Genomic DNA, 17,686 nt, shown 5'->3' with positions numbered 1-17,686 from the left:
AATTATACATTCGAGGTGAATTTTAGACATAATAATTACATGTGCAGTAGAACAAATGTCCTCTGGCAAGTTGCATAGAGTACACTTTTTCTAACCATCAACAAGGTCCTGACAAAATTCTATTACTCTTTTTAATCAGAAATAGTGGAACTCCTTTAAGTTTCCTCTTTTTTTTGTGGTACAGATCTGACTTTTAACCAGTTTGTTTTATTGTCCTGCTGGAGCTCACAATTGTGTCCATGTATTAGATCTTTCCTACTTCCTTTTCTTTTTGTAATGCACTAGCAAAGCAGAGCCTCAGCATGATCCTACACTACTGTGCCTGGTTGGTAGAGTGTATTCAGATTTCAAGTCTCACCTTGAGTTATTTAAAAATAATTCTTGCAACTGAGTCTTGTGTTTCAAAAAAATTAATTTAGAGAAACTTGGCTTAGGAGAGTTCTGCTCCAAATTTTAGTTAAGTTGATATGAGAATTTTGGAGTTTTTAGTTGACACTCTCTCACTCCAAGATAAGTTTGAACTATCTTCACTGTGGACAGTGTACCTGGTGTTTCTGCATCACCTAATTATAACTTGAGATTGGTAGCGTCCAGTCAGTGAGGGTCCGATTTCCGAATCTTATATGTTCCAACACCGCAATAATCCCAACACACATTAAAGCTCTTTTCATAAAAGATTGTTTGCTTTCATGTTGACAACTGGGCGTGAGATAAATTTCTCCCCGACTCACCAAAAATGTGGCATTTAATTTCTACGTATAAACAGACAAATATGTTTAACTTGTTTTGTGTTTTAAAATGAAAATTTGCATAAATATACTGTGGTTTGTCATATAATTGTCTATCTTGTCCATAGCAGTGGGACAAACAAATTAACGGTACTTTGCTCTGTCCAATCATAGTCAGACTTTAAAGAACTGACACTTATTTCAGCCAATCAGAGGGCCATATGCAGACCCGTGGGTGGGGACTGATGGCATCAGGGAAGTGAGCTGTGAAACTTGGCGGAGCTTTAAAGAGGGAGTTGTGTTTATAAGTCTCTCTACAGAAAGCCACTCAGTGAAAGATGCATTATCTTGGCTAGCTCAGCGCGGACGCTGTCAACTCGGCGCAATATTCACCAGAAGTTAATAAACAGGTCTGTAAGGGTGAAGTAGGAAGGTGGACTATTACGACACCCAGCTTCCTGAACAGAACAAACGCTGAGGTAATCGACACCAACAACAACGGAGGACGGCGAAGGTGAAGACTCAAAGTTCACAATAAGGTTGGCCAGCACTTAAACGTTTTAAGTTATTGTTACTAAACAACTCGAGTCAACTTTTGGTCAAACTTGACGGACTTTTAGAGATGTCTCTGCTCGACCAGAGCCAGCAGTTGTTCCCAACGAGTGTTGTGGTAACGGTGCATCAGGCTCGGAACCTGCGGACCAAGGGCAAGAATGGCACCAACGACGCCTACGCCATCATCCAGGTGGCCAAAGACAAGTTCTCCACTTCGGTGGCGGAGAAATGTGTCGCTCCGGTGTGGAAAGAGGAGGCATCGTTTGACCTGCCGCTCTTCCACCCGGGAAACGCCGAGCGCTGTACGCTGTACATTATAGTCATGCACCGTGCCCAGGTGGGACTGGACAAGTTCCTGGGCCAGGCCGTGGTCAACCTGCTGGATCATCATGCAAATAAGTCCCGCAAGAAGACAGAGTAAGTGGCTTCAGAGACGTTTTCTTCAAATTGGGTCAAACATTTTATTATTGGCTTAAGTCCAGTTTTGATTATGGTTAATAAGATTAATCCTAAACACGCAGATACACAGCTACCTTCTCATCTTTAAAACTAAACTTTGTTACTTTAACAGTTGTACTTTACAAGGGGGAAAAAATGACCAACCAAAGTAACTTTAGTACACTAAAACTTTACATTTTACAAAAAAAGACCCATCAGAATAAATTTATTTCCAAATTTCATAACATTTGGAAACAAATGTTTCCAAAAGCAACAACAATAACTTTCATTCTAAACCTAATATTTAAATTGTTAAAAAAAAAAAACTCAGAAAATGTCCCATTAAAATAACTTTAAATCTGAAATAATTGCACTATACAGTAAATAAACATATAGAATAAATATCAAATGAAATTAACATGTAAATATTAAAATGTTAAATAAATTAAACAAGAGATGATCATTTAAAACTAACTTTAATTACTAGTCATTTTATTTTGTGAGACAGCTCTTCTAAAGATGACTTTAGTGCTTTTTATTAAAATATCCTTTGTAGTTTATCAACAAGCTCCACTGAAACCAGTTTTTGTTTTTTTGTTTAAAGAGGAACCTGATCTGGGTTGAACTTTTATGCACCTTTAGAATAATACCCTAGATACTGAGGTTTATTGAGGCCAGCGGTGTCCTTTTCCCATCCTGAAGGGTTTATCTTCTGAATTAATATTTTAGAAACCTCCCAGCTCCATCATGGTTGAGCCAGTGATGGGGTTTAGGCCTGCATAGGGAAGGCGTATAATAAGTAAGCCGTATGCGAGTGTGAACTGTATTAAAATTAAAAGAAGCAGGGATGTATTTATGGGTTGTTGTTGTTTTTTTTTTTCTTGGATGAAAATGTTTTAACTCTTCTTTCCTGCATGTCTCAGAGTTGAAGTTTAATAGAACGTCTCATATCTGCTCCCCTGTTGTTAATTTTAGCTTAGAAAAACATTGAAAACATTTCACTGCTTTGTCTGTCATCATTAGACCAGCTCCAAATATTTGTCTGGAACTTTTACTCGCTAAATTGGTCTGAAGTCATCCGACTTGATGAGGGAGTCGTCCTCACACCATGCTAATCTCACTCATACGCATTTAGATGCGTACACTGCATGTGTCCACACCCAGCGGTGCATTACATAAAGCAGGATGACATTCGTGGCTTGACGTACAGTGCGAGTGTAGCTACCGTCAAAAATAACACTTCCTGATTGCTGAATTGGAAAGCTTACACCCTCTTTTGTTAGAAAACGTACAGATAAAAGAAGCCTAAGTTGGACTCCGTGTTTACGTCACTCTTGATGTGTTTTCATAATTTGCCTTTATTTTTAAAATTACCTTTTGGATAAACTGAGTTGAGACTGTAAGTTTTTTTTTTTGTAACCACACAGTCAGGAGATCTCTTGATATTGCTCTGAAATGACCTCATTGGTTATGATGTCTAATGTTTGCTGAGGTTGTTTTTATAGCTCAGTGTCGAAGTTCAGATCTTGCCATTTCCTTCTCCTTCGTTCTCTCTACCCACATTGCTCACTCAGACTCCCACAAGGTTTAGTGTGCAGACAGGAATTGGATGCTCTGCTTTTTCCTTGAAGTGTGTGGTGTTGGATTACTGTCCTTCCTCCCTGTTGTGCTGAGACGGTGTGTGACATTGAAGTCTTTGTTTTATACCTGAAAGGGAGTCTTTTCTTTTCTGTTCTTCTTATGCAGAGGTTGTTTGAGAAATGTTGTTGACTCTATTTTTAACAGTTTGTTGCTGCAAGTAGGAATTCTTTTCTTTCAGGATGCCATATGCATTTCTGTAGTAAATATCTTTAGAATATATATAAAAAATGTATATATTTATCCTTCTAAACATATTTATAAAGCATAGGTTGACATCTTTGGTTATCTTGTGATTTCACTGATTAGGTTTTTGCTTGTCGATACTAATTTCAGGTTGTGTTTGATATCTGACCTCTCAAATGCAATCTTCTTTAGAATCGTAACACTTAGACATACATTTTTGTCAACTTTAATGTAATTAAACAATTAAATGTTGTGGTGATGCACCAATCGGCTAACTTAAACAAGTTTGGCACCAATCGGAGATCAATAATTCAAATACTGACCAATCAGATTTATTTTTTTCCTCTATCAATACATACATTCAAATTAAGAATGTCCACCATTTTTCTTGACAAATGCATCAGTATTTGTGAGTTTAAACTACTTTGAGCCATATACTCAAAACATTTGGCTCAAAGCCAAAACTCTAAGATAAATACAAATTATTATTTTTTTCTGTGGGATTTGTCTGTGAAACTCATCAATTTTCCTTTCCTTTTTTTCTTCTTTTTTTTCTTTTAGTCATTTAAAATAATCTTCAGCTATCGGATGAAATACTGGCAGAAAACAAGAATCTCAGATCAAACCTGATTTGCGCACCTCTATGACTATTGATAATAATAATCTGATAACATTTCTTTTCTAAACTCAGAAGACAGTGCCGTTGAGCAATGTGTGACTTATGAGTAATTTCAGTGACTGACTGATAAAATGGAGCATCAGTATTTTATAAAACGTTGCCCAAAACCCACCGTTTATCTCAACATCTCAGCGAGAAGGCAAAAGATGGAAAATAGGCCCCACCACTGGACAGATGCAGGTACATTAATGAGGTGGTGGGTGAATTTGATTGACCCAAATTCTTCGGTGCTGATAATTCATTGCAAAGTGCCTTGGGATGTTTTTCCTAGATACCAGTACACTGAGGTCGTCATGGAGGAAGTTACAGGTCTTGCAGACTCGGTTGCCTAGTGTCGGGTGTCCAGACACTTGAGCCTCTGTTTTTGTGTAAACGCAGAGCATAGCAATTACATTCAAAGTTTCTTGTCTTGACGTATGACCAAAGCCAACAAACTCACCCAGCAGTAACACTGAACTTAATCGAAGCTGAACACTTCTTTCTTGCAGTGCCCTTTAAATTATTTTCATTTATTATGAAAGCTTCTCCTGACAATTGAATATTAGTGAATTTTGACAGTAAAGACACAGTATTGGCCAGATTTTCTATCTTTTTTGTGAGCCTCCTTTTGATCAGCTTGTTCCTCCTCAGTCTCAGGTTAATCATTACCTTTAAAACAGAAGTGCTTTTAGCAGTTAACAGAGGAAACCTGTCCAGCAGGACCAGTAAGCACCTAACGTCAGGGTTAAAGCTCTATTATATGCAAACAAACAGAACTTGAAAACACCCTGACATGCCTTTAATAACCATATCAACGTCTTTGCTTTTGATGCCCGCCCTCCTGTAATTGCTATGAACAACAGCAACAAACCATTTCTCGCCTGACTTGGGAGAGTGTTATTGGCCTCTACTTGTGGTTCATTAGGGATCGTTTGACTCAGCCGTTTCAGTTTAGGGAGGATGTGAAATATTTGAATTAGACTCTTTGTAATTCATATTACTGCATATGCCGTACAGATCCCCTCTGCAGGCTTGAAAGTGCGTGAGGAATGTTGGTTCACTCCCAAACTTGTTTCCTGGCTGTTATTCCCACAAGCGGCTGTCTCGATGTGTGCTACGACAGGAAAACTCGGTGAAGCAATCCCACATGCACTGCTGATAACTAACTTGTTGATTCCAGACAGGCCTTTATGCACTGATTCATGTCTTAAGCAGACCTCTTAATCTCCTCAAATAATATATGGATAAGATTGGCACATTCAGGAATTTGATTAAGAAAAACATTGATTCATGAATTTGTACTTTAAAGTCGGAGAGCTGTAGGAGTCTACCTTCAAAGTGAAAAGCTATTAAAGTGAAAACATTGGCCATTTTACCACTCTATTGGTATATCCATGACTGTCAAATTTGAGTGATTAAAGCAGAAATTACCAGCCTCTGATTACTTTGTTTTTGGTTTGCATTTTAAAGAGGGCCGTCCAGAACACTCTTACCTGCCCTTACAGACAATAAGTGGTGATGCTGCGCAACAAAAAGACTGGGGTGTGCACTGGGGGTGCCTGAACAATGCTGCAATTGTCCAGCTTTGTTTGCACCCATTCTAGCATCGCGAAAGCACCTGGAACAAACTGTGCAAAGCTTGATCATGCCAATCCGTTAAGACAGTTGTTTAATTTCATTCATGGAGTATTTGAAGTGGAAGTTATTAGAAGGAATCCAGCTTTGTGAGATTTTTGTACAGGAAATGTATTGTCCAAGTTCACTCTTCACGAAAGCCAGCTCAAAGGTCGGTTCACACAGATTACCCACGAAGCTGCACAAATCCCCACAAGAAAGTTATTATCCAAAATCACAGCCACAACAACAATTTATGTTCATTCTTGTTTTGTTTTTTTTGTTTTGTTTTGTTTTTTTTAATGAAGAAGTCATTTTGCCAAACATTGCTAAAAATCGATAAGCTGGATCAAACTTCAGTTTGCTTTCAAATTATCACCCTTAATGTTTGGTCTCTGCGTGTTTACTTGCATCGTTTTAGATCTCTGTGATCTTTGTTTGCAATAACTGTAATTTAACATGGTAGATTCCCAACTCTACTTGCATTATTGTTGCCAGGAAGCATAAAATACAGACCTTGTCACTAACAAAACATGTGAACCGTAGTCACTTTAAAAGTAACAAACATTCCCTTAAATTCAATAAGATAACATTTTATTTTGGTGAAGCATCAGCTTGGTACATTGGATGCATTAAGGAGTAAAGTTTTGCAAAGAAACATTGTGCAGTAATTCCATTTAATCATATTTTCAAATATATTGTCATTTATTGATGTTATGACGCTAAAAGTGGGTGCGGGAATGAAACTAAAACTCCCAACCATGTTATTGGAGTTTCAGGTTTAATTTGGGTTTATCATCATCATAAATCACAATTCTTATCTTAAACTTTTTTCCCCACTAACAATAAATTACTCCACAATTGTCCAACAATGTATACATGTATAACAGCCTGACTGCATTGCTTACATACATGACCTGTAAGGTTGGCAGTATCTGTTCTATTCACAGTAAAAAAAAGTTTAATTTTGGCACAAATTAATAAGATGCACTCTATTCTAATTTCTCTGGTTTAAAAACAAGCTTGTTAGATTCTATCTTTGCTATGTATCTTAATGCCATTAATGACTATTTCCATTTGAACATATCCCCAAACAAAACTAAACATTTTATTTTGTTCATCTAACCTAACTTGTATTCACCTGAAATGGACATGTGCATCGTCTTGCTTACATTTCAGGTCTGTCTGAAAACCCTTTTTGTAGTTAAAATTAAACATTTAAGTCATTTGAGATTCATATTTCAGAACATGAGATTATATACATATTATCTGATCCCACAGTGTTATTTACAAATTATAGATCAAAATACAGAGACGGTGTGCATGTGGAGGAAAAAACAAACAAAAAAAAACAAAACAAAAAAAACAAAAACAAAGCAACCTTGAAACTCTTGCAAAGCTAGTTTAAGAGCGCTATCTTTAAGTATTTCAGGTTGGGGTGACCTTTCTGCTCTCATCAGTGAGGAATTTGGGTTCTCTTGTCTCTACAGCATGCCTTCAGCTGATTGTGTTCGCTGGCATTTTGTCAAGCAAAGTTCTCCTGGGCGTCTTTCCACAACATTTCATGTGTCTTAAGGATCAAATTTTGATAGTTCCTTTAATACTTTGATTTTTTTTAAGCCTCTGTCCATGGCTGGATCATTTTCTCCTTATTTCATTACAGAACCCGATGGTTGGAGTATGGGGTTTCTAATCAGCTTCATGCCTGCGAGGCGCTCGGGTCATGTAGCTGCTCCAAATTCTTACCCCACCCTGAGTTTGGCAATTGTTTTGAGGCTGTTGTGCCGATATTTTCAGCATTCATTTGGTCTCATTTTTCCAAAAGTAATTTATTTTAATAACTAGGGCGTTAATGTATTAATATTTTGCAAAAAAAAAAAATAAAGTTGTGAAAGCAAGAGAAAACTAAGAAAGAAAACCGTGCAGCTGTTGTTTGTTAAAATGTGTTTGTAGTGAACAAACTGACACGTTGACAAGAACCTTGAAGAAACGCAGCAAATTAATATGTCAAAATATTTCAGGGTGCAAACAGAGAAATCTGAAAAGCAGAAGTGACGGGCTTAAGTAAACACACCGTCACTGAGCTCTTCTGCTGTTAGTCACAAAACATTAAAAAAAAATTCAATTTTAACCTTTACAACAACTCTCTATGTCTCAATAAATGTTATTTTAGGTTTGAGTAGTTTTGATAAAAAAAGGCTTGTGCTGAACAATTCTTACAAAATGGCTTCTTAAAGTTTTCTCTATTTTTTTTTCTACCAGGATTAAGGTTTGTGTAGAACTTCTATATTAAAAACATCAAAGATTATATATATAAATTAGAAGACAAACTAAGGTAGCCAGCAATTACTAATTATGACTTATTTCAAAGCTTGCTGGATCTCTTAATTAACAGGCATTCAAGCGAATCCTTTTTCTCAGCGTTTCAGCTGATGAGGTCATAAGCTTCTTACGTTTTCAGACCTTGGGAGCGCCCTGCGTGGGATGGAGTTGTTTTGATTAGACCTGAAATCAGCCTAGGGCATTTTGAATGGAGAAACAGAGTTCATGTTGGTAAAAATGGTCACATTTTAGATTTCATGTCCACTTTGCTTATTGGAAAATATGTTTCTTGAAATGTTTATTTATTTATTTATTTTTCTTAGTCGCATACAAAAATTAATCCCAAAAATGTTCAGCTAGTATTATTTCTCCTGTATTCTGTACAAATTAGCTGTATGCACTGATTCAACGTTAACATCTAAAGCAGACTTTATTAATAAATATCTCAGGCCACATTTTGATTTGCGGTGTCATATTAAGGCGACAGTTTCCTGCAGGGGGGGTAACCTGTGCATATTAAAGCTCGTTTGAAGACGTTTGTCATAAAACAAAATGGTGTCATTTCATGTGTCACGTTCTGCTCTTATCACAGCTGGTACAAACTGGTGGACAAGACTGGAAAGGAGGACAAGGTGCGAGGGGAGGTGCTCCTAGATATCCAGTTCATGAGAAACAACATGTCGGCCAGCATGTTCGACCTTTCGATGCAGGACAAGCCGCGCTCTCGCATCTCTAAGCTGAAGGACAAAGTCAAGGGAAAAAAGAAGGAGGGTGCATCAGACTCCATCTCAGCTATCGTCCCCCCTGTCAGCCAAGTGCTCACAGACAGTGAGGGGGAAGCCGATGCGCAGTCGCTGAATCAGTCTCCCAGTGTAAAGAAGAAGTCAAAAATCAAGAATCCCTTCGCCTCCAAATCAAACTTGCAGCGTAACATCTCCCAGTCGTTGTCCACACTCGGGACGCTCCCTGAAAAGAACTCATCGCTCTCTGGAAGCCGCTCGTCTGGCCTCAATGTGGATCCCTCTGAAGGTAATTTGACCTCCCTGCATGCTGCGTGCTCCGTTTGTGTTGACATTTCTGGCTTCCTTCTGCTGTGCAGTGCTATTTAAATGTGGTGTTTTGCATCTCAACAATGACCTCACACTTCCCTTCCTCCTGCAGGAAAAAAGAAATTCAAACTCCTGGGGCACAAGCGAACAGGAAGCTCTGACAGCAAGGTTTCTGTGGGTGCGTTCTCCTTACTGGGCCGCTCCAAGCACAGCAACAGCGAGCAGAACAACCTGTGCATCAACGGCAGCCACGTGTACGCAGAGGAGGCCGAAGCTAAAACCGGATCTACTGTCAGTCTGAACAGCTCAGGCCTGGGTTCTGTGGAGGACGTCCACAAACACACCTCTGTCTCTGCAGACGTCAGTAAAAGTGTAGCCGTGCCTTCATACAGTCACGATTCTGCAGATAAAGAACTGCTGGAGCAACAGCGCCATCAAGAGGAGGAGAATAGAAGGCAGGCTGAGGAAAAGCGCATCGCAGAGGCCAAGAGGTTGGAGGAAGAGGAGAAATACAGGGCAGAGGCCAAGAGACTGCAGGAGGAAGAGCAGCGCAGGCAGCAGGAAGAGCAGGAGAGGAGAAGGCGCTATCTAGAGGATGAAGCAAAGAGGAGAAAACAGGAAGAGGAGGAGAAGAGGAATGAAGAAGAGCGCAAGAGGCTGGAAGCAGCTGAGAACCAGAAGCTTGAGGAGGAGCGCCGTAAAGCAGAAGAGCAGAAACGCCAGGAAGAGGCCTCCATGAGTGAAAGGCTGTCATCTCTGTTCGGGATGATCAGAAAGAAGGAAGACAAGAAGGATGAGGTGCAGCAGCAAAGCAAAGACGAGCAGCCTCCTGCAGCAGCAGAGTCCAAGAGCCCTGACCTCCCCGTCTCCCACCACTCCACTAATCCATTCGACAACATCCCCCTCCACTCAGATCCTCCACCTGTCAGCAACGAAAGTCCGTCTGACCCCCAGAAATTCGGCCGCAACCAGCAAGCGCCTTCTGCCACGCTCTTCCTCAACCGTACTGCCAAAGTGTCTGCAGTCAAACCCAGGTAGGTGTTGCACTGTTTACACCAAACTGCACCAGTTATGTCATTCCATTCACTGCAACCTTGTGACCCTGAGCTGTCCTTTCCGGGTAGTCCTGCTTGACTGAAATGTAAATACCCTACCATATACTTTTGTTTTTGTTTTTTTTAAGCAGTGCACTGCATAAACGGAAACACATACTGGAGCAATATTCACATAAACATATAATCAAAAACTCTTGCACTCTTCCTCTTCCCTGCAAAACACTGAAACTGGGGCATTGCACAAGTTTTCATCCTGTTGATATTCACTGTGACTCTGCCTTTTTGGCAGAATTGCATTATCTCAGCTCACAGTCCCAGCCAGTGGTTGACAGACCTGTTAAACTAGTTTTGTCTCGCCATTGAATGTAGGCGTGACTGTTAGGAAAGATGCTGCTGAGCAGGTTGTGGACTGACCAGAGCTCATAAGCAGTCACTAAGCCGTGGCGTCTATCTCTCTCTTTGTGCAACTCTAGACTGCGGCTGATTTTTAGCTTTTCTTTTTTTGTCTCTTTGCTTGTCTTTTGGACTGATCTGGAGGCTTTTTGGTCAAAATGGTAAGACTGTTTTTGTTGTTCCCCTTTTTGTTTTACACTCAGACTTGATTTCTAAGAGGTTTAAGCGGTTACAGTTTGTAGACAGGGCAAGGTTGTGTCGTTTCAAGGTCATATTTAACGTCATTCAGTTTCTTCACATTTCGTCAAGCCTGCTGTTTTGCTTATTGTATATCATATGTGACGATCTCGGTGTACTGTACAGTCCTGACTGAGCAGCAGCTAAAAATAGAAACGTGATTGTCTAGTGGTTGGCCTTAATGGTCAACAGTGGAGTGCTAATTATTTGTTTTTTATTTTATTTTAGGAGGGGAAGCACTGCTTTGATTAGGGATGCACCAATTACTCTTTTCCCAGCCAATACTAAATACTTTTCTTTGAAATATGACACCCTTATCATAGTTTTTATTGATTTTTTTTTATTATTTTTTTCAAATTTAAATGTAACATAAGAGATAAAAAAACTAAGATGCATGTTCACTAATAGAAGTAGTAGTTTGAGTTCAAGAGAAAATTAGAGGATATCCACAGTTAGGATTTAATATGTATCCAACTTTTATGGGATTTTTGTAACCTCAAAAAAAAAAATCCCACCTGAAAGTAATTTTTGTTCGTAGATGGTAGTAAAGACCACAAAGTGCCACAGATCTTGACTTGATGTCTTTCTTGTGAACAGGGGGAGATGTCAGATTTTTTTTTTTTTTTTCAGTATTTGACCTGGTTATTACTATTCCATGTCAATCTTGAGAATTGATTAGTGCATCTCTATACTTTCTTTGTCAAAGTTATAAAGCCCTTTCTTAAAATATGACGTGTGATGCGCTGGTTTAACTGGTGGCGGGTTGTGCGTTGCTAAAAGTGACTTTGGTCACACTGACTTGTAGGCCTTTGTTTTCACTCCCTGGCAGATTGCCTCAGATTTTGGAGTCTGAACCAGCTGACTACCAAAGCCCCAGTCAGCCATGTCCTTCCCCAGCCCAATTTGAGTCTACCCTCTCTAGCATTCCACCAGATTCCCCCGATACCTTCTCCAGCTTGGACTCATCGTTGGCTCCACCTAACGTAAGCCCATCTGGTTCTCCTCACGGCAGCACAGAAGATTTATCCTTTGTCGGACACAAAGGATCTTCACCCCCCATGGCGGATCACAGGAAAAGATCAGCCCTACCACCCTCATATCCTGCACAGAGAACCCAGCCTGAAGAAAATCAGGTTCATGTCAGAGAGTTCAAGAACCCTGCGTATGTGGACGATGATGGATCACAGCAAATGAAGGTTTCTCGGCCTCCTCCGGATTACAACATGCTCTTTCCCCAGAAGAGACACGGTGTGAAAGGCCAAACTCAATGGGACCACCTGGTCTCCGAGTTCAGTCTGAAGCATAGAGAGGATGCACCTGAACTTATGGGTCCCGAGATGAGCGTAGATGGACCAGTAGAGGAACAAAGACCTCGGTTGCAAGTAACGCAGGAGACTCCTGCTATCAAGAAACATCAGGAGACCAGACCTGTGTCAACAAAAAAGGTGGCAGCCCCTGCTCCGCCTAAGCACATGGCCTCTCAGGTCCCTCCTGCAGTGGTGGACTCCAGTCAGAGACACGGTCAGAAGATCACTCCTCAATCTCTCCTGAGGTCCAGCTCACCTGCGGTCCCATTATCTGTAAAAGCGTCTTCCACAAGCACCGGAAAGTCAAAAGACGGAGAAAGGAAAGAGCCGTATTCCTCAGCTGCGGCTACGCCTACACCCAGTCGATTGGCTGCTTCTGATACAACCCCAACAGATGATCAAAGAAAAGTCGCCTCGAACAAAGAAGCACCAACAGCTAAACCAAGACAAAGGGCTAGTGGCGCGAAGCCTGCAAACGAAGAGGAGCCTGCTGCGAAGGCGAACATCCAAGCATTGTCCAGTTTAAACATGAGCGGCTTGAACAAGAAGGAAAAGGAGAACATTGCACAGACTAATCAGTTTTCCAGCTCTGAACGCCTATCTCAGGACACAATGGCACAGCTGAAGCATGAACAGGAAGCAGATATTTTTTCAGGCAACGTGCCGAGAGAACAGAAACCTGACAAAACAGGAGGGATGCCAGGTAATTCTGATAACACCTTAAATCAGGACAAACCATCTGCTGATGTAAATGGCTTTGATTCAGTCAAACAAGGTGAGAGCAGAAAAAAGGATGAGCAATCAAACCCGGGCAGTCCCGCCTTCCAAAGGAGAAATTCATCGAGAAGAAGGATTCTCCCATCCTCAATTCGCTCCGAGAGCGTTTTTATGCCAAAGCAAGAACCGGGACCTGAAGAGGCGACAGCCTTACCCACAGCCAATCAGGTGGTCTCTGGAAGAGGTCTCTCCAATGCATCTGTCCCACCACAGCCTGAAATGCATTGGGAGGAGGATCAATCACTAGCTGAACCTTTTGCTGCAACTTCAGCTTTTCCTTCCTCGCAGCCCCTCTCTGTTCTTTTGGAGGATCCAGCAACACAGGCAGAAAATATGTCGGGGGGAAAACCGCTTTTGAAAGCATGGGTGTCCCCCTCTGAAGCTCAGCCTGTCAGTAGTGGACAAGGATTGAGTCCACGCAGGTGAGATCGAACAGGCCGATTCCTGAGTTTGTATTTGGGGAATTTTTTGTTCTGATTCAGTTGTGATCAAACTGTTTCCATCATGGTGCGTTCAGAGGCAGGAGGCGAGGTTTTTCATATGGATCTTGGGTGTCGCTGTTGACTCTGGCTCTTGGAAACTGTCCTCATTCTGATTTATTTATTTGTTTCCCTTTTTTTTTTGGTCTGGAATCACTTTATGGTGGATGATTCTTCAGGAGTCCTTATGATCCTTACTTAGAGATTAGAGTTTCATTTGGGAACGGCTAAGGGTCCATTTAAACTTTTGTTTTCTACTTGCGAAACACTCTTTTAGCTTCTGATCTTTAACGTCTCTTCTTCTTGCTCCAGCACTGAGGCAGCTCTTTGGTAGAAATGTGTCCAAGTCACGGAAAAACAGACTAACAACAATAATGCTTTAGAAACCCCCAAAGCATAATATGTGATCTTTAATTTTACATTAATTGGTTTTAACATCTGCTTAGAATCTATTGTTAACATATTGAACACCAGTTTACTACCCACTTTACCTCCTATGTGGACTTTATAGTAACCTAAACTTTTTTTTTTCTTCAACAGGCCACATCCAGTGAAGCCCTTGAATTCAGCTGAGAACCAATCCACCAGCTCCTCTGCTGTAAAAGAGAACAGAGTTTGGGACACCACCGCTGGAAAAATTAAGGTAAACCATAACAACACATGTTTCAGATGGAGGGGAAAAATGTAAAAAAAAAAAACTCAAAAATTTTCAACACCTTTGAGTGCAAATATGTAGTTTGTTTTTCTGTTAATTTACGATTTCAAATGTCCATTAACAACTCAGGATTTAATGCCTTTATCTATTTTGGAGGAGCATATTTTTAATTACAACAACTACTACTTATGATGTTGGAGTTATGTGTTTGGAGTTGATATTAAAATACAAATGAATTATTCAGTAATTTTGGGAAGGTATTTATTGCAACATATTTTGTTAAAGGGGCAGCATCATGTAAAATGTACTTTTTGAGCTTTATATAATGTCATGTAATGTTATCCCCGTCAAAATCCTGTCGTAAGAATTTTGGTTTAAACCGCTTAAATTAATTTATTACAGATTTTTTTCTTACCAGGGAAATTTTCTCATGTCTATGAGGTCAGTTTGTTCAGGTTTATCCTCCACTGGTGCATTTATTCACACAACAAAAGTCTTTTTTGTCATCCATTCTACAAAAAACAGAAAGTTAAATTCTTCTTTTTAGGTTTCTGCCTAAAAAGACAAAAACCGCCACTGCCTCACTTTCAAATTTGTATTTGTGAAACATTTTGAAAACGCATCATTCTGCTCAACAATTATGCACTATATTGGGTTTCTGTATCACTTGAAATCCCAGTCAACTACACAAATTATTATAGTGTGAAAGAATTAATGTTTTTGCAAGGCACTGCATGTCACTGAAAGGCCTAAGAAAATTCATGTCGAGAAATGATGTAGCAAACATTTTTTTTTTTTTTTCTCACTGTGACAGGTTGTAAATGTAAACCCGTCTCTTGTAATATGTATTCAAGCATTTTTCTCCAGCAGTCAAATCAAATGATGTCCCTGTCTTTGTCTCCGTCAGTTGGAAGAGTCGGTGGGGAGCGGGCCTTACAGCGAGCTGACAACCGAGGAGCTGGTCAAGCTGGTGGTCAAACAGCAGACTGACCTGTCCAAGAAAGCCGCCAAGATCACAGAGCTGGAGGAGTACATCGACAACCTGCTGGTCCGGGTCATAGAGGAGAAGCCCACCATCTTGCAGGCGCTCAACATTGCCAAGCCAGTGTGAGGGATCAGAGCGAGCCTGGCTTACGAACTCTTTATGTTTCAGAAATGTGTTTGTACTGTCGTCGTTCAGAGAGGTAGATACACTATGACTGTCTTTTAAATATATGCACTTTTATTAGTTTTAGAGGGGAAACGTTTTCGGAGGATTTTAGCATCACTAACAAGCAACAAAGCTTTATAATTGACATAAAAGACAATATTTAACTCTAAGGTACTGCCGTTTGTTTGGGTTGTTTTAAAACCACACCTAATGAACTTTATATAGTATAGTCAAAGGCCTTTACCTCTTTGATCTTTTTACTCTGGTGCTTTGTGTAATTTACTGCTTCCTGATGATTCATCCCAAACCCATCGCTTTTCACTCACTTCAGCTTTCCTCCCAATGCTGAAGTCTTAATTATTATATTCTATATTTTTTTTATTATTATTTTTGAAAGCATCTGTTTTGTAACCTGTTGACAACATCCATCATTGTGTAGCGAACACTGTGGAATATCACACGGTCCTTTCAGTCTTTTCAGGGATTTTGTGCCCTTTGTTGCTACAGGGAGCTGTTATTTAGGAAACCTGGTGGCTGAAAGCAAGCAGCTACTTCATAATGTGTGTTATATGATTTTGTTTTTAAGCAGCGTATACACAGTTTAGGATATGAAAAAGCAATAGTACCGAAACCTGTCTTTCTATAATTGATAAATGTATTGATCACTGTGATTGTCTTCCTATACGTATTTAATGTTAACCAGAGACGACACTAATGCAACCTTGCCTATGTCAAACTAATGAAAGCCTTTGCAGAAATATTTACACACAGTAGGTAGACGACTGCCTTCAAGCCTTTATTTCCAAAGATTAGATGGAAAACATCTCCTTTTCATCTCTGGAATGCATAGCTTGGTGAAGTATTTATCCAACATATTGGTACATAAAAATCTGTAATTTTTCTTTATTTGGAATAAAGACACTCGAGTATTACCAGATTGTTTGTCTGAGATGTTTTCTGTTCGATAGTATCAAGAAGATCTATTTTATATTTGGTCTAAAGAAACTACAATATGGAATTTGGTACCGAAACAAAAGGCTTGTGTCATTTACAGCTACAGTCTTTAATTGGTTTCAAAGCAAGGTGCTGGGTTCTCCCACCTGCGCCAGTTTTGAATTGCACTAAGAAGGAAAGAATGCTGCCTGTTGTCATAACCAAAAATATATGGATCCAAGGTGTTTCCATGGAAACATGCAATATGACCTATTGCAATAGCTTCTACTAAATCAAACAATCCAAGTTTTTTTTTTTTCTTTTTAAATCCTCTTCTCATCTGGGTATGAAAATGATAGTGAAAAATGGATAAAAGTTGACTTGTCTAAGAAGAGATTAAACCGTTACATCCTGCAAGGTGCAGATGGTCAACAACGATAAATAATGTTTCAAATGTTCAGGTTGAAAGAGGAACTCCAGAAATGTATGTAAAGGTATTAAAAGAAAAAAAAAATCACCAGTGGTACCAGTCTAAAATTTGCCTTCAAAGATTGATATTATTTGGACCAAACTTCAGCAAAGCAATTTCCAAGCACATGCCTCTTTCTCATACTCCACTTATAGGTGGAGTAGGAGAAATATTTATATATATATATATATATATATATATATATTCTTATATACCTATGTATATAAGAAAGTGTCTTATATATAAAACAAACGCTTATGAAATAGAAGCTACTTGGCAACACACAACTTTTGAAAACTTTCATGTTGAAAACACTTTTTTTAAGGAAGGAATGCCGGTACTTTAATCATTACTTTTTCATGTTTACTTGTAGGTCATTATTGTAAAAAAAAAAAAAAGAACCTTTCAGCCACGGTTTAGACAAGCAAAAAGGAAGAAGGCCTTTCATGTCATCGATCTAATTAGCAGTAAAGGAAAGACAGGAGAAAAACTCCCACTTCTTGACGCTCAGAAATCAAGAAACTGTTAGAATAAGCTGAAGTATCAGACAGGCATCGGAGCTGATGTGCTCACAGCTCACTGAAGGTGAACAAAAGCTGAAAATATTCACAACTCATGGTACAAGCCTGTAATGTTGAAACATCCAGTAACAAATGTGTTACTAAAATTTATGTTTTTTATAATATGTGAAACGTTGCTCATCTGCCATAGTGCAGCTCAATTCACATGCCTCTTGTGATGTCATAAAATACGCAAAGAGGAATTAGCTTTTATTTATTTATAATCTATACTGTTTTTTAAAGTCAGAATATATTTAGTGGAAATAAAATACTGGATGATAACTTTAGATAACACTCATGATCACCTCTAATAATCAATGCAAGTTTTTTTTTTTTCTTTTGGCACCAACAATTCTTAACTCAATCATTTTCTGTACTCACTTTGCTCATAGTTGTGTTTACGTTGGGACGAACCCTGAACACATTGCTCATCCATCAGAGAACAACCATACACAAACACACTCAGGCCTACAATTACAGGTC

The 17,686-nt window shown here is 39.4% G+C and overlaps 1 protein-coding gene across 3 annotated transcripts; it reads left to right on the top strand.

Moving 5' to 3' along the window:
• Positions 1-945: 945 nt before the first annotated feature.
• Positions 946-16,178, top strand: rab11fip1a (RAB11 family interacting protein 1 (class I) a). 3 transcript variants are annotated; one of them, XM_007563705.1, is made up of 6 exons: positions 946-1,700; positions 8,732-9,168; positions 9,301-10,222; positions 11,886-13,379; positions 13,977-14,079; positions 14,999-16,178. In XM_007563705.1, exons 1-6 carry the CDS (start codon positions 1,351-1,353, stop codon positions 15,200-15,202), a joined length of 3,510 nt encoding a protein of 1,169 aa, XP_007563767.1. In that variant the 5' UTR covers positions 946-1,350; the 3' UTR covers positions 15,203-16,178. The 3 variants fall into 3 exon arrangements, with proteins under 3 accessions (XP_007563767.1, XP_007563759.1, XP_007563772.1); XM_007563697.1 differs by having other exon boundaries at positions 11,703-13,379; XM_007563710.2 differs by lacking the exon at positions 11,886-13,379 and having other exon boundaries at positions 953-1,700.
• Positions 16,179-17,686: the final 1,508 nt, after the last annotated feature.

This window comes from Poecilia formosa, unplaced genomic scaffold (assembly GCF_000485575.1).
Source record: "Poecilia formosa unplaced genomic scaffold, Poecilia_formosa-5.1.2 Scaffold5, whole genome shotgun sequence".
NCBI lineage: Eukaryota > Metazoa > Chordata > Actinopteri > Cyprinodontiformes > Poeciliidae > Poecilia > Poecilia formosa.
Note: the sequence above shows the minus strand (reverse complement) of the source record. Positions and strands in the feature narration are given on the sequence as shown.

Coding starts and splice junctions, on each gene's coding strand:
- rab11fip1a (XM_007563697.1), top strand. CDS start 1,351: ATGTCTCTGCTCGACCAGAGCCAGCAGTTGTTCCCAACGAGTGTTGTG. Junction 9,169..9,300: donor CAATGTGGATCCCTCTGAAG/GTAATTTGACCT, acceptor TTCCTCCTGCAG/GAAAAAAGAAATTCAAACTC. Junction 14,080..14,998: donor CCACCGCTGGAAAAATTAAG/GTAAACCATAAC, acceptor TGTCTCCGTCAG/TTGGAAGAGTCGGTGGGGAG.